At 32.0% G+C, this 25386-nt stretch overlaps 4 protein-coding genes across 4 annotated transcripts; all 4 read right to left on the bottom strand.

Annotated features, from left to right (window-relative positions):
* On the bottom strand, positions 2516-4227 carry LOC109325977 (heavy metal-associated isoprenylated plant protein 3-like). Its single transcript, XM_019558628.1, has 5 exons — positions 4095-4227; positions 3889-4012; positions 3570-3778; positions 3347-3434; positions 2516-3172 (listed from the first exon to the last, which is right to left on the bottom strand). Exons 1-5 carry the CDS (start codon positions 4101-4103, stop codon positions 2763-2765), a joined length of 840 nt encoding a protein of 279 aa, XP_019414173.1. The 5' UTR covers positions 4104-4227; the 3' UTR covers positions 2516-2762.
* Positions 9163-12297, bottom strand: LOC109325066 (serine carboxypeptidase-like). The gene is made up of 8 exons (XM_019557206.1): positions 11953-12297; positions 11134-11302; positions 10801-10920; positions 10566-10709; positions 10313-10463; positions 10110-10201; positions 9614-10006; positions 9163-9375 (listed from the first exon to the last, which is right to left on the bottom strand). Exons 1-8 carry the CDS (start codon positions 12279-12281, stop codon positions 9274-9276), a joined length of 1500 nt encoding a protein of 499 aa, XP_019412751.1. The 5' UTR covers positions 12282-12297; the 3' UTR covers positions 9163-9273.
* On the bottom strand, positions 15787-16890 carry LOC109363235 (vacuolar protein sorting-associated protein 24 homolog 1-like; the record flags this gene model as incomplete). Its single annotated transcript, XM_019609422.1, has 3 exons — positions 15787-16061; positions 16358-16552; positions 16669-16890. Coding segments are annotated over 3 exons (498 nt in total), but the record flags the coding sequence as incomplete, so codon positions are not given.
* Positions 19779-24585, bottom strand: LOC109325886 (vacuolar protein sorting-associated protein 24 homolog 1). Its single transcript, XM_019558487.1, has 6 exons — positions 24186-24585; positions 24026-24102; positions 23057-23159; positions 20661-20782; positions 20350-20544; positions 19779-20053 (listed from the first exon to the last, which is right to left on the bottom strand). Exons 1-6 carry the CDS (start codon positions 24295-24297, stop codon positions 19973-19975), a joined length of 690 nt encoding a protein of 229 aa, XP_019414032.1. The 5' UTR covers positions 24298-24585; the 3' UTR covers positions 19779-19972.

Consider the following 25386-nt stretch of genomic DNA (forward strand, 5'->3'; position numbering starts at 1 on the left):
ACCATTTTAGGTATGAAATTAATCTTGTCAATGTTTATGGAGGTTCCTTTCAACAAGTATTATTTCTAGACATCGAACTCTTAACATTTTGGTCATTATAAGAATTTTGTGAGATCTTACATATAAATACATTGTTAGTCGAATAGTAAGTAGATAATTATATATAGCTGAGGATAAGAAGGGGCCATATTTTCATCTAAATATTTCCTTTCTATTGTTTTTTCCTTCTGTTTATTTTGCATTAGCCCACTTTCTAATTAATATATGCACCTCTTGTTCATCCTCACATTGCTTGAAGTTCATGCCATGGTCACGCCTTAGAGGTAGGCTACTAGAAAAGCCTAAAAGATTGCCCCTTTAATCACATGGATACAGATTCTTAAAATTCACACTCCTTTCTTTTTAGTGAATATGCTTTATTAAAAATCATAAAGTATTTTATGGTTTCATTAGGTTGACTTCCCATGTAAGATTGAAAGCAAGATTTGAGGAATTTCCTTATTCTTATGTGAATCTTCACATAAATATTAAACCATTTGATATGCATTTCTTTATGTTAGACTTTTATTAATATTTTCTTTTAGTTTTGGATCAAAAAAAGTGGAAGAACATTCTTGCTATACTCATAAAAAGAATTATCGTCATCAACCCTCTTTCACAAAATTAACCTCAAAATATTTATAGAAAAGAAAAGGATGGAAAGGAATGAAATTGATGTAGCTACTTTTTTAGCCATTAATAAATTAGTGTAGGTAAAAAAACCTTTTTGAAAGTGTTCTTTTTGTTGCAGTGGATATTGAGTTTTCCCATCTTTTATGAAAGCTTTAGTTTTTATTTTATTTACACTTTATGAAGGTTCTTGTTTCTTTCCTAAAGGCAAATTAAATAAAATCGAGGAGGGGTTGGAGTACATAAAGCATTGCATAGCATCATCAACAATATAGAGAATTCCATGCATAGATAAAAACCCAATGCATGCTCATCATGATTCTGCACGTTGGTACTTTTAGCAAAGGTCATGTAACTCATAAAATTCCATTTGTGCAAATAAATGCTAAGACAGGTTAACTAGGATGAAAATTCATGAGTCATTTATAGTGTATATACTGATCATTATTATACAGAAAAAGCATTATGCCATTAATAATTAATTAAAACATAACTGTGATAATTAAGGATATTTAGCTTGGGAAAACTGATTTTTGTATGAAAATATGGGTTGATTTTGTTGTAGTGAGTTCTTGGCCATACTTAGAGGTATGCTAAATTAATACCTTCACTATAAAAAATATTTATCTAAATATTGCTCCGTAGACTAAAAAGACAACAAACATATTTTTTTCAAACTTTTAAAATGTGTAACCTTAAAATTATGAGTTATAAAACAATTAGTATAATATAAATATTATACGAGTGAGTCGTATTTCTTTTTGGTTTCTAAAGTATAATCTCGTAATAAATAGGATCGAACGACTAAAAAACTTTTTAATAGTGTGTTTTTCATACATATGAACAATCATATTGAAAAGTAATTAGTATATATAAAAAAACCTTTCAATAGTGTGCTTAAGGTATTAAATCCTCTTCCCCTTGATCAACATAGGTTGGTAAGTATGTGAATGTTAAAAAGTTTTTTTAATAAGCAAGAGTTAACTTAAATAATTAAATGTCCTTCAAAAAGTAACTTCTTCACTAAATACATGATACTTATATATGCAAAGAATGAAGTTAAGTTATATAGGAATGAAGCACTAGTTCACCTGACCTCAATGAAATACAATAAAATAGTTACAGTTAAAATATATCTCTTAACGTTGGTTTGATAGTTGGATTTTGGAGAGGAAAGAAAGGAAAATGAAGGTTTAAGAGCTATGAAATACATGTGTGAGATGACTCTCAAGTCCATTCTTTATCTCCAAAATTTAACTTTCAAACTAACCCTTATACAATACACAAACTGTATTTGCACTAAAACCCAAGCATGGTTGTGAAGAGTCAGTATTATTGGAAACATAGGCAGGAAAGGCCAATGCAAACAAATAGGACAAGTAATAAATAAAAGGTAAGAAAGGACAACAGGTTTAAACTTCACTAACGAACCTGGCTTCCAGGCAATGTCCCTGCCTAAGAATAAGGACAAACTGTAAAAGGTAAGAAGGGAAAGACAGCAAAGAAACTTGTAAGAAATGACCCTAAAGGAGACTACTGAGTCCACCAACGTGTTCTTTGGGGTATAGGACACCTAATAAGGACACACAAAAAGACAGGCCTTTTTTGTCTATCTTTCCAATTCCAAATACAATCATTAAATTATAGGAACATTGGCAGAACCTTCATGTTACAACTGTATAAGCCAAAATTATAAGTCCAAATTGGAAGGGGATTCCATTTTGTCATTTACACTATGCATTCCCTAATAACAAATTCTGAAAATGTGGCAAGATAGTCTAAAAAATATGGCTCAAATTAGAGGCAGAGTTTCGATTTAATCATTTAAATTATGCTTTTAAAACTAGAGACCAAAGTGGAATTAGAGATTCCATTCTATCATTTACACCAAGAGGTATCTAATAATAACAAATTCAGAAATTGGTATAGCCAGCTAATATCAACACAAAAGTGTTTGACTATTGGTTAATCACATTCATATCAAAACCACCCTTTCTACTAAGCATAAACCCATCCGTGGAATTCAAAAAAAAATGCAAAAAAGTAACTAGAGCTAAAGATGAAAAGAATCTCTAGTAGTCTTTTCCCCTTCCTCACATGACAGAACAAGCATTTGGGTTTTCATCACTGAAAATCTGTGGTGCTGGTGCATGCAATTGATAGTTCTCTGGGTAGAATGGTGCATAATTAACACCTCCAGCATTGCCATATGGGTATGGATATGCAAAAGCAAAAGCAGGAGGTGCCAAATACTCCATCTTCCCCTGTTCCATTTCCCCTCCACCACCACCACCACCCTTGTTCTTTTTCTTGCCTCCTCCTCCTTCTTTTTCACCACCGCCACTTTCACCTTCCTTGTCATTGCCCTTATCTTTCTTGGGTGGGACCACCTCAACCTTCCTCTTCAGCTTGATGATCAAATCTCCAACCAAAGCCTTCACATCCATTACCCCCTTCACACTAATTGTGTCCTTCTCTTTCTCAATAGACATGTTATGAACTCCTGCACTTACACCAGTCAAAATCAATAATAGAAAATTAAGCAAGCAAAACCAGTGAATCACAAATCACACAGAAAAGCCAAAACCCATTAATTCATAATAAATTACTAAAAAATACACAATGAATCATAGAGAAAAAACACAACCATTCATATTCATAATTAACAAAAAAAAACCTTTGGTTTTGTAGACAATCTTGGTAATCCTATCAATGCATCCCTGGCAGTGCAGTGGCACCTTGAGAACCACCGTGTTCACTGGAGGCTAATGCATTAAACAATAAAATTAAAATAAAATTAGCATTTGGTGGTTAATTAAATGGAAACACAAATTAAAAAGATAAATTAAGCAAAATTGAAGTAATTAAAAAAATTGAAGCTAAGTTAGGGATTAACCAACCTCTTTCTCTTTGGATTTATTGTCTTTCTCTTTTTCTTTTTCCTTTTCCTTTTCCTTTTCATTTTCCTTCTCCTTCTTGGGTTGTGGAGAGAGAAGTTCAACCTTCTTCTTAGTCTTCATAGCCAGCTTGTCCCTCACACTGACCGGGTCCAAAATTCCGGTGACAGTGATTTTTCCGGTATCGTTCTCCACCTTGACAGTCTCAACACCTTGTTTGAAGATATAAAAAAGAATGGAATAAGTTTTGAAGAAAAGCGTTGATGAAACAGAGATAGAGTGAGTAATTATAAAGTGATGGAAGTAATAGTAGTAGTAGTACCTTGAAATGCACGAAGGTTGCGGGTAATTTTGGAAGCGCAACCTTCACAGTGGAGGTCCACCTTCAAGACCACCGTGATGGTGGCGGTGGCTGTCATGTTGTTTTCACCGTCAGTTTTGTTCTTCTGCAACATGAGAGAGAGAGAGAGAGGTTAGCATGTAGAATTAAATAGCATTGCATTGTAAAAACAGAGAAAACTAACTTACATGGCCCATTGTTGATAGAGAGAGAGAGAGAGAGTGAGTATTGTGAAGTGAGTGAGTGGGAATGGAAGGGGGATAGGTACATATATAGCAAGAAAACAGTGGTCATGCTGCTCGAACGGTCCTACGCATAGTGTTTCTTCCTCGCCAACTACCTGCCTTTTTATTTATTATGCAACTAGGTGGATGTGAGCATAAGCAAAATTGGGTCAATAAAATTTCTTCATTTATTTGGACTTAGACCATGTCTTAAATTAGAAGTTAATTTAATTTTAAATATTGATCGGACATACTATTTTAGATAAAATCTTCTAAATATTAATTATTATTATGAATATATAATTTTGATAAGAAATGATATACACATAAAATCGGAGTTTAAAACCTATGCAATGTAAAAAAAAATTATACTGTCAACATATCATCCTCTATTGTTTTTGTTGGATGCTTGAAATATGTTATTGTGTTAGTCTCACATTGTCTATTATTGTGTTAGTCCCACATTGTCTAATATTGGAATAAAGTAGAGTAACAAATGTTATATATTGGACTCAAGTCCCTTGTTGTAATATGCATCAGATATAAGCATCAAATAGAAACACCTCATGGGCAGTGGGTCCATGGGTGTGCTTGAGTTTGTGATCCTTATTCTCTAATAATAGTTTGGTAGCTGCTTAGCGCTTTCGGGGATGTAGGCACAATTGGTCGAACCCCGTTAACAAATTCTCTTATTTCTTCTCTTCATTTATTCTATGCACATTATTTGATTGTTTGTGACCAACGTTATGCAACGATCACTTCCGTTGTACCAATAATTGGTAGATGGCTCTTAACCCAGACGTCAGATAATGGCTAAAGAGGGTGAATGCGTGCTAGACAAGGTGCGTCAAAGGTAAGGGCAAAGATAGAATATATGAGTTGAAGGAGAAGGAAACATGGCGGAACTGTCGTGTGGGCAATGTATGTGTTGATCCAGAACCCCATAAGTTCATGTATTGGGTTATGATCAAGGTGGATATAGGGACTCATGTGTTGAGTTTGACCCAGAGACAGATGTTGACAATATCTCTCTAGATGTCGAGAGAATGTTCTCATTTGAGATGAGAAGTGGAATATCCTAATGGCGTGTCTGAGACGTCATAGTAAAGGAAGTTAATTGTTAGCACAGATCCACAAAAGCACAGAGGCGCTGACTGACTTTGATGTAGGGTGTAACATGAGGCATTGGCTTTGATGCAAGTTGTAACACGAATTGGTAGAGATGCAGATGTGTGATATGAGCATTGGCTTGGATGCAAGGATGTGACACATACATTAGTTAGCATTGACGCAGAGTGTATGATATGGGTATACTCCTTATGGTGGAGTATGATAGTTCTTTTGAACTAGGATTGTCGGAGTAGACAATGGTTGTAGCAGTTGAGGCTTTCCAAGGAAGCTCCAAGATTCAGTTTGACTGAGTATTGAAGAGGATGATTGTTGGTGAATTTTTGTGTAGATGTTCTAATATTCGAAAGACTTCTTAGCAATAGGTGGCTAGACAGCATGTTCCATTTGATGGCGGTACGGGAAGCTGCACTATAAGTTTGGAGAGCTAGGGGAGCAATTAAAGAGAATTAGATATTGAACAAGCTGGAGTCATATATTCGCTAAGGTGAAGATTTTTGTGTAGATTTCCTAAGGAACGAGATATTCGTCTATTTTAATCAATATGTAGATTGTTGGGGATACTTGAAATATGTTTTAGTCTCACATTGTCTAGTATTGAAATAGAGTAGAGTAACCAATGTTATATATCTCAAGTCCCTTGTTGTAATGTGCACCAGATATAAGCACCAAATAAAAACACCTCATGGGCAAGTGGGCCCATGGGTGTGCTAGAGTTTGTAATCATTATTCTCTAATAATATATTGGTAGCCGCTCAGCGTTCCCGGAGATGTAGGCACAATTGGTCGAACTCCGTTAACAAATTCTTTTGTTTCTTCTCTTCTATTTATTCTATGCACATTATTTGATTGTTTGTGGCCAACGCTACGCAACCATCGCTTCCGATGTACCAACAATTTTGTATTATTTTTGTTTGATAGTCAATTGTGATTAGCATATGAATGGTGGATGATTTGCTGACAGTGTAAAAAACACTTGACATGATAGTGTATATATAGTATATATAAAAAGAGAAAAAGATGTATATAATGATAGTGTAAGAGTTTTTTATACTGTGATTGCATCATCTACTATTAATTTTTAATCATGATTGGCTTTTCAAAAAAAAAATCAATTAAAGGGTGAATGACGGTGTATACATCTTTATACTGTCATTACATAAATATTACACTCATATATTAAATACTATATATTATTAATCATATATATAATGAAAAATAGAGATATCATAATTATTATGTACATAACTGAATAAAGACACATATAAACATGATGAATAAATAATTATATGATAAGTCTATGTTTGATTATTCTTGTCCATGCTAATCCATATAATAGAGATATCATTATTATATACATAATTATATAAAGATACATTTATATGATGAGTAAATAATTATATGACAAGTCTATACCTGATTATGCTTGTACATACTCACCCCCTACAACTTGTGTCTTTTAAATACTAGCTTAGATGAGTATTGGAGAGATCATATTTAAAAAATAAATAAAATTCAAAATGTATTAATATATCTATCATTTTTATGTATAATGGACTAATATTTTTACAATTGAAAACAAAATGAATTTTAAATACTCCTCCATAGTCCCTTGACCTTCTAACCACATCCTAACTATCCAACGTATAATATAGTAAAGTATCTAATGTATAATATAGTAAACGTTTAGAAAATAAGTTAAATTTTTTTTATCATTCATGAGTTAATAGTATTCTTAATTAAAAATAATTTATGTAAAAGGTAGAAGGTGTTAGAGTAGTGGAAGTGTAAAAAACTTAATTATATACATATTTATGGTTGTTTTGAAATTATATACCATTATGTAGATTGTTAACCAAACTATAGGGTAATTAAAATTAACCCAAATTTTAATTTTTTCCCATGCCACATTACACTTTTTGCTTGGATAGACTTAGTTAAAAAAAGGAGTAAATATATATTTGTCTCCCTCAAAATTTCTTAGTATACTAATTTGGTCCGTGAAAATTTGAAAAAACAAAAATAGTCTAAAATATCAAATGTGAGTCATATTAATTTTAAAACTTTTTATTATTATTTCTTACATAAACTATTTTAACTTATATTAGTGCGAAATTGATATACATAAGACTATATAAGATCAAAGTGAAATGTTCAGTCTAAAAAAAGAATAGGAAAAGGGAATGGGTCATGGATGGGGCCACATGGCACAACCCATTGCGTCAATGTTTAATCCCATAAATAACCCTAACCATCTAGCACTATAACCACCCTTTCTTCCACCTCATGTTTCTACAACTTGGAGGTAATAATTTTATTTTCATACATTCATTTGAGAAATAAAGCTCTTAGTTATACTAAAAATATATTTTGTTTGAAAATTTGAGGTAATAAGTTTATTTTCGTACATTCATTTTTATGATTATATTTTATAATAATTAATTTTATATGATATTTCTATTTATATTATTTAAATAGTTTGCATGTGAATATTTTTTTGTTGTGAATTGAGGTAACTACACTCATTTTATTCTACTCTTTATTAGCTATATTTTTTTGTTTATTTTATATTATATTATTTGATCGGTGATGTTTTTCCCAAATGATTAGATTAATTATTTTAATTCTCTATATTTTTAAATAATGAACAAGATGATTAAGAGAAGTGAAGAAGATTGAGAGGGGTAAGAGAGACGAGATTGGTGTGAAAAAAAAGTTTATTTTGTTTAATGACCAAAGTTGTAAAAATCACATCATCCCCAATTATTTCATTGTTTTTGAAGTTTAGAAATAGTCTAATTAGTAGAGCGGTAAAACATAATATATGAGCATATGAGATTCTGAGTTTAAATCTCGATAAATGTATAATTTCTCATCTTATATTCCTCAAAACTTAGCTAACAAAAAAATTTAGCAGGTGCGTTTATGTAAAATAGGGTGTGAAGTATATAAAACCATCACAACTTATTTGTCTTCGAATTTGCCGACCTTAAAATATGTGGTCAATCAAATTCATAATTTCAAGTTTCAGCTAAATTCCAAAACATACTTTATTTCTGCTTTATCTTTTTTAATTCCATACTTTATTAAGTTCCATTTCTCTTATATTAGTGGAATAATTTGTTATATATATTTTTAGGTTAATAAAGATAAATATTATTATCTTATTGTCAAAATCATTTATATCAAATCATCAAAAATAAATAATGTGAAAATAAACCACAATATTTCCACATTGAATGTGAAGAACATACTTATATTTCCTTTATTTTGTATCTATGATGGGATAGGTAGAGTCTTTGTTATTCCAAGTCATGTAATTATTTATTAATACATATAACTTGTGGTGTTATAAGTTATGTAAAATTATCCATATTTTTTTTTCATTTTGTCCATCACAAAATAAGATTAAAGCAATTGTAATTTATACAATAATTTGTATGAGAATTATATTTAGAGTTATGAACGTTATATGAGTTAAATTATTTTAATTTAGTTATGATGACCATAATATATTTACCTAAAAACTTCACATCAAGAAGTGGTTTTCATATTTAAATGCTCTAACTCTCCACCATTTCAAATTCCAATTATAATTTTACATCCTTTTGATTTTAGCCCTACTTCAAATTAAATACACATATGTTGTTTATGTTACTCCATGTATCATAGGTTTATGATTAGTCAAAAAAAATATATTAAGTTAAAATTTAATTATTAAATATTTTTCTGACCAATCATAAGCTCATAACACATAGAGTAGTACAAACTGTAGGACACCAGATATACTTCCATATACACTCATGCATTATAGGTTATAAATTTGTATACCAGTATGTAATGTTTTTGGGAAATTTTAGTTTTTTTTAGAAACATAAATAAAAAGAATTCAGAATTTGCAAAATGGAAGAAAGATTCCAAAAGTTATATTTATTTATCCGTATCCTCAATATTTTATATAATCAAGAAAATATGACATAGGTTATGAGGGGAAGAATTAAGAAAGACAATAATCTCATTTCTTAGAGACAGAAAGTTTCCCTCCCAACCACCTTTTTAACATTTCGAGTGAAGCTTTTGGTTGATCCATAGGAACCATGTGCCCAGCTTGATACACCTATTATAATATCAAAAATAAATTAGCAAAAAAACAAATTTAACAATGTGATATCGTAAAAGGATTTAATATGTATATGCTAATAATGTAAGAGTTTTTTACACTTTCAACAAATCATCTTCTATCATTGATTTGTTAACCACCATTGACTATCTCAAACAAAAGTAATACAAATCAATGGTAATAGATATTGTGCTGACAGTATAAATTTTTTTACACACTCATACGTAACACAAACCTTGAGGAATGAAAGCGGTCCATTGTTTGTTAAAGCTCCAGCTGCAACACCATCAACTATAAATTTGACTGTTGGTGCTGATATAAATTTCTTTTGGCCTGACCACTTCATAGCACGAACCCATCTATAATTGCCAAGCCAATTGCATATAAGATCTTCTTCACCAGCATACACAAGCAATTTTATCCCATCCTCAAGAAGAGAAGGAATATCAACTTCTAAATTTTTCATCCAATCATCAAGCATAGCATAGTACACTTTGATACTACATGAAACAAAATTCAAGTCTTTCACACCTAGAGCATCCTTCACTTTCTCATTGTTAAACAAATTTTCAAGATTTGAGAAGTCATAGCACAAATTTCCGTCACATTTCTTTCTGATATCATAGTACTGCAGTTTTAATAACAACAAAAAAAAACAATGAGTAAAATTAAACTACTACTTGCACAATTAGTTGGACAAATTGTTAAAAAAATTATTCATATTATGGTACATTAATGTTATTGCCAATAATGGACAAGAGGTCATGGAATATGCCGGTGCATTTTTCATATGCAGAAGCGCAACTGTCCCCAACTTTAGTTTCTGTCAAATCAATCACAAATTAAGAGTTTCAATGTATATCACAAGGAAAAATAGTAGAAATTATTGTCAAAATCAATAAATTGTTAAAAGAAAAAGGAGTCATGAGCCTACGACATAATTTTATGTATTTCTCACAATCAGGGATAAGCTCATTGAGACTATCTCGATCTTCCTTTGTAATCAATCCTCTCTGTAGTGCAAAGTCACTATATGCTGGATACTGAATTGCGGGATTGGTTAACCCATTACCAATAGCTAGACCCTGTTATCAATTATAAAGATCGAGTAAATAAATGATTACAAAAATGAAGAAAGAAAATAATGAATTGATCTTTTAAAGATATGAAATAAAATGAAACAACACCTTGAGATTTATATAAATCCCTTCTTTTTTTATATTTCCTTTGTGAACCCGAGATGCAAGACCCGGAATATAATGTCCAGCATATGATTCTCCAGTAATATAGAAATCATTCTTAACAAATTCAGGATGCTTATTGAAAAAAGCCTGTTATAGTAAAATTAAGTAGATATATTATATATACAACATGATTTATCATGTTTAGAGAAAATGAGGTAAAGGAATAGTGCTATATTACCTGTAAGAAATCATACAAATCATTACTAGCACTTGCTCCATCATATCGAATATCATCTTCATCATTAGAGTAGCTGAAACCTGTACCAGTGGGTTGGTCTACAAATAGAATATTTGAAGCCTACAAAAATCAAGAAGAAAAAACACTATTTCATGCCAATAACAAAAAAGTTTGATGTAATATCTAGAGTGACATTTGTATAGTGTGTATGAATATGAAATCCATACATACATAATAGCTTTTTTATTTGGGAGAAACTCTTAGAATAAATTATGATCATAAAAATATAGAAACGTGGGATATTTTTATAAATGTGATGAATAGAGATAGAACCTTGTCCCAGCCATAGGGATTCAATACGAGGGACAAGTTTTTAGCAATTTTAAATGGACCATTCTCATAGAATAATGCTAAAGAACTGCTACAACCTGGTCCTCCAGTCAACCATATAACAACTGGGTCATCTTTTCTATTCTGGGATTCAAAGAAAAAGTAGAACATCCTGAAATCGTAGAGGAAAACATGACAATTCAAATTATGTCTACATATTTGTGCACAAATGTTAATAGATTAAATTTAAAAAGTCTATTTAAATATATTATAACTAGCTGATCCAAATTAGTAACATCAAATAATATCTATGTCATGGTAAATTATTAATATTGAAATAGGATAATGTAACCTTATGAAATTACATTATTAGTTGTGATATATATCACATAATGATATTATGCATAGGAGGTGTTAATTAACAAGTTACTTGTAGTGCAATATTCGCTTTAGTGGTTCTTTTAAGATATGTAATTTTAATCATCATTATAAAAAATAAAAAAATAGAACGATGCAACAATTGTTTGACCTATACCATTCTAAAGAATATATTTATCCTTCATTTTTAATTCATGACTATTTTTGGAACTTCCTATGTTACCTGATTATTCTCGGAAAAAGCAAATAAAATATAAACCAAAATAAATAATATAAAAAACTAAACATAAGGTAATTCTTACTTTGGGAGCACATTTTTTATCTCATAGTTTATCTCACTTCATATATTATGGGTTTGTGATAGGGTAGAAAAAATATATTTGACCTATCACAAGCTCATGTGTTATGGTACATATTACTAGACAGTAGATGTATATCCCTTACCTTGCAGCTTTTGAATGAATAAGTGAGTAATATCCTGCATGGTGACCAAGGTCTTGAACAGAAGGTCCAGAAACACCAACAAATGATATTTTGTTCTCCACAATACTTCCTGGGACAAAAGCATTGTCACTTGTTATTATGTTAACAGGATATTTGGGAGAAAGGTTAAAGCTTCTTATGAGACTTTCAGCTTGTGATTTTGGGAAATAAGATTGGAGAAGGTGTTTGGGTTTTGGAAAAGTTGGACTCGATGAGGAGAATGAAGGTAAAATAAAGAAGAACAATGGAATAGACAAATATATTTTGATGAGAGATAATAAGAATGTCATGTTTGTTTAGAATTGTAGAATAAGGGTGGCCATGGTTTTGAATTTATAGTAGTTGCTATGATTTTTGCAATGAAGTTGTTGAAGGAAAGGTGTGGTGTTCCATCTACTTTCTCCATATAAGAATTTTAGTTATTTTTCTATGATTTCTATGTTCCATTTTTGTTCAATTTCATAATATTTGGTTTCGAAAATGAACACTGCATTAAGCTGAAGCATTTTATTTTTTTAGAAGATGTGGATAGTAATCGACTAATCCTTAATTACTATATTCATCCTATTTACCAAAAAAATAAAACAATATCCAATAATTTTCTTGATACACTTTAAAAACATTGAATGCTTTAATTTAAAAAATGTGATATATTGCTTTAAGGGGATGTGCGCTTTTGTAATTCTCTTTAATAATAAATTTAATGTTTTAAATTTTTTTCTTAAAAAAATAAATACATAAAAAGTTTGCAGAAAATAATATTATCCTTCTAATTTCTAAATAAGACATTTTTATAAAGTTTAATAATTCTTTTAATAAGATATTTTACATTTTCAGTAAAATATTTTTCCATTTTACACTTATCTAAAAGGGTTATCTTTCCCTCTTTTCTCTTGGATAAAAGATGGTGAGATTATGTTTAAAGTTTGTTATCTTCTATGCTATAAATCTAAAAGTATGACAACATTAAATGAAGATAAAGCAGATTTTGTCTGGTGGTTTAAGGTATCAATATATCTATGTATGGTATAAGATCAAAGGTCAATGCTGAAACTTGAAAAAGATATTTCTTGATGGGGTGACAATCATATACTCTGGAGAGATTAATATTTTACTCATAATTTAAAGATATTTCATTGTTAACACAGGAGGGTAAACATATAGTGTTGTAGCATTTTTAAGATATTGCTATTGTTAACTAAATCAAACTAGTTCTATTGGTCTTTGTAATCATTTAGACGTGTTTTATAAGATGAATCCATAAAAGTAGAAATGATAAAATGGGTGGCACCAAAAAAATGTATAAAACTTAGACATTATTTTCTCATAAGTTAATAAATTAATTAATATTTAAAAAAATATAGCATGTTTCCAAAGAAAGAAGTGTTAGGTGGCACCCAAAAGTTTTCTCCAATTTTCGGTTTTAAAATACACAACTAATATATATTTAATATATTATTCATCATTTTATATGTATTATTTTATCTAAGAGTGATAGTTAACATATGTATGTTATAGATAATATGTTGATAATATACAGAAACTAAATGATTCGTCGGTACATAAAAGAAACTAAAAAAATTGTTGAAAGAAAATAGACTTTCAATGTTAGAGAATTTTTATGAGTCGTTACCCAAACTCAATTATATAATTTAAACAATTAACATAATACAATGAACAATGTGTACATCAGAATATCCTCTTGGATTCTCTAACACATGCATTTTAACATGCACGCCTCATTCCAACTTTATAGTCATTACCATTTAGGATGGGAACTTAAATTGAATTTGTATGTATCTACCTGAACTCAATATAAATTTAATTTGGAAAATTTATTTTGATTGGGTTTGGATTTTCCATAATTTCATATACTAAGTTCCGAATAGTAATTGATATAGTTAATATCTCAACCTGATTTATATACTAAATATGAAATCAGAGTGTTAATAAAGTTCTCTGTTATTATGTTATTGAAGACCATAGGTGATGGGATGGATGGTCAACACTAAAAGGCCAATGATATCCATTTAAATGATAAGAGAACACATTTTGATTAATATGAGTTTAGAAATATCCGAAACTTGATGGGGTTAGGATGATAATCTTTTTTCTATCTTATGATCGGGATCAAGTTCAAAATTAGCATTTGGTAAGCATAAATCCGATCTGAATTTGCATTATTGTCAGTCTGACTATTTTATTAGAATGATAATAAAACTATGTTATTCAAGACCATGCATGATGGATGGAATGTGTAAAAAATTTCACACATTTTTTACGTCATGAGTATGTTACTGGAAAATGTGGCCTCGTGAGTATGGGATAACAATATGGACCAACTCCATTATCAAACTTGGACCGTTCAATGAATTAGTTAGGGTATTAGGTCAATATGTTATTAGTTGGATCGCTGGTGGTTGGACTTGTATACAAGGTTCAGTAGGTTGTATTAAATTCTAAAAACATAGAATACCTGAGAGCAACTATAATCGCAAATAATATCTTCATTCTTATTTGGGTCTCACACATTATTTTATAATTTATTATAATTCTTCATGAAATAAGAAGAACTTCTACCTTTTCTCCACGATAATAAACAATATCCTTATTTCAGTCTCACAACCTATCTCATTCTTAACCAAACATCTATCTTCTTCGTCTCTCGTTCTTATTTCTCTCACATTGTTTTTATTTAAGAACAAAATTCATAAAATAAGAATACTACAGTAGAAACAAAATAAGAATATTCTTATTTTATTAAAAACAATCTTAAAAACAACTATTATAGTTGCTCTAACTCATAATCACTAAGGAGCATTATTTAATAACTATATACTCTAAATTTAAAAACTAATATCATACTTAATTAAACAACTACCAAGGAATGTTTCACTACAAATGTCACAAATAAGTTAAAAATATCATCAAATCAAATAATATAGATTTTATACTTTAATTGTAACAAAATCACACAAGTAAGGTTTTACTATATAAACTAAACTAACAAATAGCAAATATCACTATAAATAAGTTAAAACTTTTAATTTTTTTAATCTTAAATCAAAGTCTTTTTGTTGTTATACAAAAATTGTTTTTTAATAAAATTGGTTGGTCTCACCATACGAGGCACTGATTTGAGAAACTCAAATCAATCATATGTTAAATTCATATTGAACTAATCGGTCTTAGCCAGTTCTTATAATACTGCGTTTTGACTGTCTTGGAAAGGCACATTGTTTACTAGAATAACTAACTCCCATTTCATTAAAATAGTTGTAATAAAAGTTATTATTTTTAAATTATTATTTTTTATTTTAATGATATTTAATAGATACGCTTGCTTACAATTCTTTGTCACGCTAATCACCAATGGGCCAAAGAAAAAAAATTAAAAGGGGAAGGATGAGACATAGGTCATTCCACACATTTCTTGTAATTGGGATTCTTTTTGTAATTTGCAATTAGGCTTAAAATTCCATTATTAAAACGAAACGAAGTGGTAAAAGTGTAAAACCAATGTTTAGAAATCGCACAGCTCAATTCAACAAGAAAAATCAGTGAACCGAGTCTGGAACCGGTTCAACAGACTAAAAGCCGCCCAGTTAAAAACTGGTATTGAATCGATTAAGATCTGGATGGAATACAAGAGTACATCGAAACCTTGCTAATAAATGATGAAATTAACTAACTTTTACCAGGACCAGAATTTAAACACACTTGCAGCACCATTTCACATGAAAACATTGTTCCAAATCCGAACACAATATCGTGGATTTTTATACAACAAATCCCTGACCATGGATAAAATTAGCTCCGCACTTCATTATATAAAATTTTAAAAAAATTCTACAACTTGGTATAGTTTGAAGAACTTGAGTGTAATTTACATTCAAACTTCCCATTACAGTATTCTCTTTCCCATTAGTAGTGTCAAAGCGTACCATACAAACAGGTACAAGGTAGATGCAGCAAGACTAGCACATTGTTTAAGACCTAACCTTAGCAAGTCGAGCCCTTATTTCTTCCATTTCTTCCTCATCATCAACACCCTCAGCTATAGCCTCTTCCTACACGTGATAATAAATTTCATAATTAAGGTAAACTCTAACGTTGTGTGGAGTGTGGACGACTTGATTCAAGGTCTGACTGAATATTGCATGTGATATATTTTGATTCCATAACTCAATGGTTAGAGCACTTGTTTAGTAAGTGGGAGGTCTTGAGTTCAACTCTCAATGAAAGCATATTTTTTTATGGCCCCGACCCTACCTAGTAGGAGTGTAGGACTAAGGCTTGGTCGCAGTGTAAACTCCTCTTAGGCAAGAAAGAACTTATTCATGGAAAATAAATTAATTGCACATACCTCGTCTGCAGCTCCAGCCCTTTGAGCAGGTTGCTTCACCTTTTCTTTCCTGACAGCTTCAGGAAGCTGTGCGGCTGTCTCGCCAGCTATTGCAGTTAAGACTTTATCAACTTCTTCTTCTATCTCATCTTCTATGTCCTCAGAATCAAGTGCTGAGTCAACAGCATCATTTACCATCTCCTCAATAACTCCTGCCTGAAAGAGACATAATTCCCGATAACTACAGTGCAACTGTCTTCTCTAACCATAACGAGGGGAGAGGAGGAAAAAAGTGGTTTCTTAATACAGCATTGAAAATATTGCATGATTACCTTTGTCATTTCTTTGCTGAACTCTTGCATTGTCACAGCCATTTGAGGAGCCTTCATGAGGTTATTGACAAGCTTCATAACCTCGGCGCTCTTGGATAGATGTCCCACTGTGCGAGCAATTGCTGCAAAGCCATCAAACTCATGAGTTTCCAAAGAACAACATTTAAATAACTTTAATATGTCATCATGGCCAATTGAAAAAGAATCCACAGTTAAAACAATAAATGGTTAATCAAACTATTACACTTAATTAGTCAATAGAAGCAGTTATTTCCAGGGAAAAGTCCAGAAACACCCTTGAACTTTGCATGATGTGCAATTTGAAAGCTGAATTTCAAAAAATTTGTAAAAAGGACACCAATCTCTGCTTTGGGTGCAAAATGGACCTTCGTCATCTAAGGCATTAAAAATTGGATGAAAACACCACATGCAAAGGATATCTGGAGTTAGTTTTAAACATCTTTGAAGTCCAGGGGCTAAATCAAACATCATTTAATGTTCAAGGATGTTTTTGAATAGCAAAGGACTATTTTTCACCTGAACCACCAAAGTTCATGATCCTTTTTACACAATTTTTAAAATTAAGGGACTAATCACAAATCATGCAAAAATTTGACTTTTCACTTATCTTCATTCTGTTCCCAGTTTTCAAAGTTTTTTGAAGGAAATGGTTAAAACAAGAAAAGTCGTTTTAATCATTTCTGTGACAACTATGATAACAAGAGAATAAAATTGAAACAATATGGCACTTGTGTAACTATTGTTGAAAACATGCCTACTGGAAATGAAAACAAAAAACAAACGAAATAGTCCCCTTACATTAAATGGTTTGCCAACCTATAATTATTGCATCCGATCAAATACAAAATCCTGAACAAAAGAGAGTTGACTGAACAAGACAAAGCTTGACTCAACCCTTAAATAGTGGAAAGGGGATGACCATCAACACAATGTTAAGGTTGTTTGTCTTATCACCTGGAGGTCATAGGTTCAAACAAGTTGTTAAAACATATAGTCAGCCTTGGAGCGGAAGGGGGTATAGTATCATGGCGGCAGTGGAGCGTAACATTAAGCATAGCTCCAACTAAAATACAAAATTATATTTAAAATACATATATGTGCATACACAATAACTAAAATACAGAATTCCAGGAGTATTCTTCCAGCCCAGATCCGTCCTATTTCCTGGGGTAGTTCAACACCTTACCCCTCCACCAGATTCACTAGCATTCGACATATTTTGATAAGGAAAAGAGAGAAAACAGAGGGTGGATATAGAGAAGAGAAAGTCCAGGCTAAGGGAAGTGGTTGCAGGGTTTTGGTTCAGAAACAAGAAGAAGCCTACGAAAGAGATTAGAAGGTTGCAAGGGTTATGGAAGAGAGTGGTTCATAATATGGAGAGAATTGAGGGTGGGGTGGAAGAGTGAAAAAAACTGAAGGGAACAGTAGTAATATAAGTTAAATATAATGAGTTAAAAAAATAGGGTAAAAATTGGGACTAGAGGTTGAGCCAAGAAAAGAAACCTGCTCACCTGAGAACACAGTGTGTGACCCGAAAACACAGCCGTCTTCCCCGAAGCAAAAACGTTTGACAATCCGAAGCATTGTTTTGTCCCACACTGCTCTGGAACGTGATTTTGCCCACGCCAACTCGTTATTCACCACGAAAAGCACTGAATCGTTCAATTCAATGCTTCAATGCGCAGTTTTGAGAAGTCCAAATCCTGGAAACGGCCTCTTCGCTTCTAAGGGTATGGCTGTATACATCTACCTCCCCAGACCTCACTAGGTGAGAGCCTCATGCACTTGAATACCCATTTTTTATTATATAGTAAAACTCATGAATTTATTTTTAGGGATTTATTCAGTTTTCATGAAATAAGAAGAACTTCTACCTTTTCTCCACGATAATAAACAATATCCTTATTTCAGTCTCACAACCTATCTCATTCTTAACCAAACATCTATCTTCTTCGTCTCTCGTTCTTATTTCTCTCACATTGTTTTTATTTAAGAACAAAATTCATAAAATAAGAATACTACAGTAGAAACAAAATAAGAATATTCTTATTTTATTAAAAACAATCTTAAAAACAACTATTATAGTTGCTCTAACTCATAATCACTAAGGAGCATTATTTAATAACTATATACTCTAAATTTAAAAACTAATATCATACTTAATTAAACAACTACCAAGGAATGTTTCACTACAAATGTCACAAATAAGTTAAAAATATCATCAAATCAAATAATATAGATTTTATACTTTAATTGTAACAAAATCACACAAGTAAGGTTTTACTATATAAACTAAACTAACAAATAGCAAATATCACTATAAATAAGTTAAAACTTTTAATTTTTTTAATCTTAAATCAAAGTCTTTTTGTTGTTATACAAAAATTGTTTTTTAATAAAATTGGTTGGTCTCACCATACGAGGCACTGATTTGAGAAACTCAAATCAATCATATGTTAAATTCATATTGAACTAATCGGTCTTAGCCAGTTCTTATAATACTGCGTTTTGACTGTCTTGGAAAGGCACATTGTTTACTAGAATAACTAACTCCCATTTCATTAAAATAGTTGTAATAAAAGTTATTATTTTTAAATTATTATTTTTTATTTTAATGATATTTAATAGATACGCTTGCTTACAATTCTTTGTCACGCTAATCACCAATGGGCCAAAGAAAAAAAATTAAAAGGGGAAGGATGAGACATAGGTCATTCCACACATTTCTTGTAATTGGGATTCTTTTTGTAATTTGCAATTAGGCTTAAAATTCCATTATTAAAACGAAACGAAGTGGTAAAAGTGTAAAACCAATGTTTAGAAATCGCACAGCTCAATTCAACAAGAAAAATCAGTGAACCGAGTCTGGAACCGGTTCAACAGACTAAAAGCCGCCCAGTTAAAAACTGGTATTGAATCGATTAAGATCTGGATGGAATACAAGAGTACATCGAAACCTTGCTAATAAATGATGAAATTAACTAACTTTTACCAGGACCAGAATTTAAACACACTTGCAGCACCATTTCACATGAAAACATTGTTCCAAATCCGAACACAATATCGTGGATTTTTATACAACAAATCCCTGACCATGGATAAAATTAGCTCCGCACTTCATTATATAAAATTTTAAAAAAATTCTACAACTTGGTATAGTTTGAAGAACTTGAGTGTAATTTACATTCAAACTTCCCATTACAGTATTCTCTTTCCCATTAGTAGTGTCAAAGCGTACCATACAAACAGGTACAAGGTAGATGCAGCAAGACTAGCACATTGTTTAAGACCTAACCTTAGCAAGTCGAGCCCTTATTTCTTCCATTTCTTCCTCATCATCAACACCCTCAGCTATAGCCTCTTCCTACACGTGATAATAAATTTCATAATTAAGGTAAACTCTAACGTTGTGTGGAGTGTGGACGACTTGATTCAAGGTCTGACTGAATATTGCATGTGATATATTTTGATTCCATAACTCAATGGTTAGAGCACTTGTTTAGTAAGTGGGAGGTCTTGAGTTCAACTCTCAATGAAAGCATATTTTTTTATGGCCCCGACCCTACCTAGTAGGAGTGTAGGACTAAGGCTTGGTCGCAGTGTAAACTCCTCTTAGGCAAGAAAGAACTTATTCATGGAAAATAAATTAATTGCACATACCTCGTCTGCAGCTCCAGCCCTTTGAGCAGGTTGCTTCACCTTTTCTTTCCTGACAGCTTCAGGAAGCTGTGCGGCTGTCTCGCCAGCTATTGCAGTTAAGACTTTATCAACTTCTTCTTCTATCTCATCTTCTATGTCCTCAGAATCAAGTGCTGAGTCAACAGCATCATTTACCATCTCCTCAATAACTCCTGCCTGAAAGAGACATAATTCCCGATAACTACAGTGCAACTGTCTTCTCTAACCATAACGAGGGGAGAGGAGGAAAAAAGTGGTTTCTTAATACAGCATTGAAAATATTGCATGATTACCTTTGTCATTTCTTTGCTGAACTCTTGCATTGTCACAGCCATTTGAGGAGCCTTCATGAGGTTATTGACAAGCTTCATAACCTCGGCGCTCTTGGATAGATGTCCCACTGTGCGAGCAATTGCTGCAAAGCCATCAAACTCATGAGTTTCCAAAGAACAACATTTAAATAACTTTAATATGTCATCATGGCCAATTGAAAAAGAATCCACAGTTAAAACAATAAATGGTTAATCAAACTATTACACTTAATTAGTCAATAGAAGCAGTTATTTCCAGGGAAAAGTCCAGAAACACCCTTGAACTTTGCATGATGTGCAATTTGAAAGCTGAATTTCAAAAAATTTGTAAAAAGGACACCAATCTCTGCTTTGGGTGCAAAATGGACCTTCGTCATCTAAGGCATTAAAAATTGGATGAAAACACCACATGCAAAGGATATCTGGAGTTAGTTTTAAACATCTTTGAAGTCCAGGGGCTAAATCAAACATCATTTAATGTTCAAGGATGTTTTTGAATAGCAAAGGACTATTTTTCACCTGAACCACCAAAGTTCATGATCCTTTTTACACAATTTTTAAAATTAAGGGACTAATCACAAATCATGCAAAAATTTGACTTTTCACTTATCTTCATTCTGTTCCCAGTTTTCAAAGTTTTTTGAAGGAAATGGTTAAAACAAGAAAAGTCGTTTTAATCATTTCTGTGACAACTATGATAACAAGAGAATAAAATTGAAACAATATGGCACTTGTGTAACTATTGTTGAAAACATGCCTACTGGAAATGAAAACAAAAAACAAACGAAATAGTCCCCTTACATTAAATGGTTTGCCAACCTATAATTATTGCATCCGATCAAATACAAAATCCTGAACAAAAGAGAGTTGACTGAACAAGACAAAGCTTGACTCAACCCTTAAATAGTGGAAAGGGGATGACCATCAACACAATGTTAAGGTTGTTTGTCTTATCACCTGGAGGTCATAGGTTCAAACAAGTTGTTAAAACATATAGTCAGCCTTGGAGCGGAAGGGGGTATAGTATCATGGCGGCAGTGGAGCGTAACATTAAGCATAGCTCCAACTAAAATACAAAATTATATTTAAAATACATATATGTGCATACACAATAACTAAAATACAGAATTCCAGGAGTATTCTTCCAGCCCAGATCCGTCCTATTTCCTGGGGTAGTTCAACACCTTACCCCTCCACCAGATTCACTAGCATTCGACATATTTTGATAAGGAAAAGAGAGAAAACAGAGGGTGGATATAGAGAAGAGAAAGTCCAGGCTAAGGGAAGTGGTTGCAGGGTTTTGGTTCAGAAACAAGAAGAAGCCTACGAAAGAGATTAGAAGGTTGCAAGGGTTATGGAAGAGAGTGGTTCATAATATGGAGAGAATTGAGGGTGGGGTGGAAGAGTGAAAAAAACTGAAGGGAACAGTAGTAATATAAGTTAAATATAATGAGTTAAAAAAATAGGGTAAAAATTGGGACTAGAGGTTGAGCCAAGAAAAGAAACCTGCTCACCTGAGAACACAGTGTGTGACCCGAAAACACAGCCGTCTTCCCCGAAGCAAAAACGTTTGACAATCCGAAGCATTGTTTTGTCCCACACTGCTCTGGAACGTGATTTTGCCCACGCCAACTCGTTATTCACCACGAAAAGCACTGAATCGTTCAATTCAATGCTTCAATGCGCAGTTTTGAGAAGTCCAAATCCTGGAAACGGCCTCTTCGCTTCTAAGGGTATGGCTGTATACATCTACCTCCCCAGACCTCACTAGGTGAGAGCCTCATGCACTTGAATACCCATTTTTTATTATATAGTAAAACTCATGAATTTATTTTTAGGGATTTATTCAGTTATTTTAGGTAAATTGAAGGTATCATGTCAAGATACTAAATGGACTAAGAAGGTCTTCGAAGATTTCTTATTAGCCAATAGCCAATCAAGTTCAATTATGTCTTCAATACAAGATACAACTTCTATTTTCACCTATCAATATTCAATATCATCACATGATTTTCCTTGTTTTCTAAATGTTGGAATTTCTACATGTGTTCACACTAAATGCCTCTTAATGGTTAATACATAATTCAAACTCACCTATATGATAATGCACACCAAATAAACGTCACACTCCTGAGCCCCAAAAATGGAAGCAGCAGAGAGTCAGTAGATATTCCCCTTGTAACCAGAAATTTTATTATCAACAAAAGCCAATATTGTAGACAATTTACCAATACTATACATCAGTAGACATGGATTGCAAATAACTAAACTTCTTCAGTTAAGCGCCAAAGAATTTGTATTAAGCACAAATAATTTAGACAAAGGCTTCTATTTGTTATGCAGAAAAATTACGGAAAATAAAACATGGCAAAACCTACCAACACTCTCTCCAAGGTGCATTGATATTGAATTCAATTGTGCCTTATTTTCATAGAGACGGTTAACTGTTCTCCTAGACCTCACAAGTTCCTTAGCAAGTGACTGCAAATTGGACAAATATTCATAAGAAAAGAAGAAAAAAAATATTTTTGAAACAGTGACATCATACATTGAACAATGAAGTCTGGAAACAGAAAACAAATCATTGCCTAATAGGTCCTAAACTAGAACAAACCAAAGCTTCTTCATTAGTTTATTGAATATTAGGACCATTCATAGAAACTTTTATCTATACAATCATCCAGTTCTGCCTTCAATTCTAGGGTAAACCCATCCACAGATTCCTTACACTCAGAATAAAGATTAAAGAATATATTATAGATTAAGAGACCACATTCCAGGGTTTTCTCTCATCCACTCTCCCTCCTCCCCTCTTCAGGTGTGCTAGGGCACACAACAAAGGAATACACTAGTTGCCTTTTAATCATCCTTAGCATTTAGCTGACCCAACTTATTGGCACTAAGGTTTGGTTGTTGTTGTAATTGTCCGAAGGCCTAAGCATTTGGTACTTACATTAAAATATCTCATGAAAAGGCATATAATATCCTCCATATCTGCATTCAATAGATGTCACAAAAATGTATTGTAGACATAAAGACACTGTCAAATTAAATGTATTCTACACATTTCCTTGAAACAAATGCAGCATGGCTAGGAGCAACTACCTCTTAGCTCAGGTAGTTCAATTACCTAAGTGCCCCTAGAAACAAGGAGCTATTGTTATGTGCTCTCGGAACATTTTGATTCTACTCCAAAGAGAACGGAATAGAACAGAACATCTTGTTTCCATCTTTCATATCTATAAATCAGGGTGCACAAAAGAATTTCTCGAGAAAAAAATACTGGCACTGACAATAGTAAATCAAAATTAAAGAGACAGAATTAGGAGTTACGAAGAAAAAAAAACCTTTGCAGAACCCATATCGTTCCTCTTGGCAGCTTCTCTAATCGCCTTCTGTACGCTCTTTTCTTCTCTCTGTATATCTGATCCAATCACATAAACATACAAATCAAACAAAAATAAGAATAAATAGAAATTAGGGTTTAAAAGAGGGGAAATGAATTACCGCGAATTTGGCGTTCAATGTTGCGACACTCTTGCCGAAGCTTGCGCTGCCAATCTCTCAACAACTGCTGTGGATTTGCCTTCGGCTTCAGAATATTCATCACTTTCTCCATTTTCAACGGATCCCGAAAACCAAAATTAGGGTTTTGTTTGAGGGATCGAAAGAAATGAAATTAATAATTACGCATAAAACAATTGATCCAAAAACTCTTATTTTTGGCAATATCTGACGAATTATACGAAGATTCTGTCCTAATGAAAAATGAATTGATAGAAGATGATTATAGGATTTCAACGATATGCGTAGAAAAAGGTTCAGAATCACGCGTGTGATGGCTCCGAGTGCCCACCACCTTTTGATTTGTCGCCAAGTTCCCTCTTTTCCCCTCTTACGTGTATTCCACAAAATGTTATCATGTCGTAAACAACAGAATATGTATATACGGTTATACAATCTTAGTTAATTATTCATTGAGTTTAAAATTTCTACACTATCACCATTAATTTATATTAATTTACTTAAGAGTCAATGATGGTTAATTAATAATTTGTTGACAGTGTAAAAAATACTTATGTTTTCAGTGTATATATATTAAATCATTATTCGTTATTATTTATTGTTATTATGAGAAATAAGAACATTTAATATATACAATTGGATTTTGATTGAACGGGTAAGATTAAAAGATATATGCGTATGATTATCATGTAACTAATAACTAACTTTTAATCATAATCATTCATGATTAGTTATAAGGTCCGAAATTATTGTTCTCACAATTTTTACATGAGAACTATTCTCACTTGAATAACTCTATATGGACTAATATTTAAATGGTCCAAGAAATAATTTTATAAATGTACTAATTCTGATTATGGACTTATCTTTTGTGGGTAATTAAAATTGGGCTCTTAAGCATTAAATAGACAGATCTAATTTAACCTATCAGCTGCATATTTCCTTATCATTCCACTTCTAATCTTGTGGATTGTATGGTCCTTTAATTTTGAATGAATTTTACTTTGACCCTTTAATTTCATCTATTTTTAACTTGTTACATCCTTTGAGTTGATAATTTTTTTCATGGTAATGCTAAACTACTCAATGTGATGATCAATTGAAAATGACTTTGCATTAAAGGTGTTCTCTATGTTTTGACTTTGCTAACAAAAAAATTTCTTATACAATAGATATTGAGCTC

The sequence above is a fragment of the Lupinus angustifolius genome, chromosome LG13 (assembly GCF_001865875.1).
Source record: "Lupinus angustifolius cultivar Tanjil chromosome LG13, LupAngTanjil_v1.0, whole genome shotgun sequence".
Classification (NCBI taxonomy): Eukaryota; Viridiplantae; Streptophyta; class Magnoliopsida; order Fabales; family Fabaceae; genus Lupinus; species Lupinus angustifolius.

Excerpts from the sequence above, each read along its gene's own strand:
- LOC109325977 (XM_019558628.1), bottom strand. Across the intron at positions 3,779-3,888 it reads CAACCTTCGTGCATTTCAAG|GTGTTGAGACTGTCAAGGTG; the intron begins GTACTACTACTA and ends TCTTCAAACAAG. Across the intron at positions 3,173-3,346 it reads GATTGTCTACAAAACCAAAG|GAGTTCATAACATGTCTATT; the intron begins GTTTTTTTTTGT and ends GTGTAAGTGCAG.
- LOC109325066 (XM_019557206.1), bottom strand. The coding sequence starts at position 12,281 with ATGACATTCTTATTATCTCTCATCAAAATATATTTGTCTATTCCATTG. Across the intron at positions 10,921-11,133 it reads ATCCCTATGGCTGGGACAAG|GCTTCAAATATTCTATTTGT; the intron begins GTTCTATCTCTA and ends TGATTTTTGTAG. Across the intron at positions 10,007-10,109 it reads TTATTGGCAATAACATTAAT|TACTATGATATCAGAAAGAA; the intron begins GTACCATAATAT and ends TTAAAACTGCAG.
- LOC109325886 (XM_019558487.1), bottom strand. The coding sequence starts at position 24,297 with ATGGAGAAAGTGATGAATATTCTGAAGCCGAAGGCAAATCCACAGCAG. Across the intron at positions 23,160-24,025 it reads ACGATATGGGTTCTGCAAAG|TCACTTGCTAAGGAACTTGT; the intron begins GTTTTTTTTTCT and ends TCCAATTTGCAG. Across the intron at positions 20,054-20,349 it reads GGGCTGGAGCTGCAGACGAG|GAAGAGGCTATAGCTGAGGG; the intron begins GTATGTGCAATT and ends TATCACGTGTAG.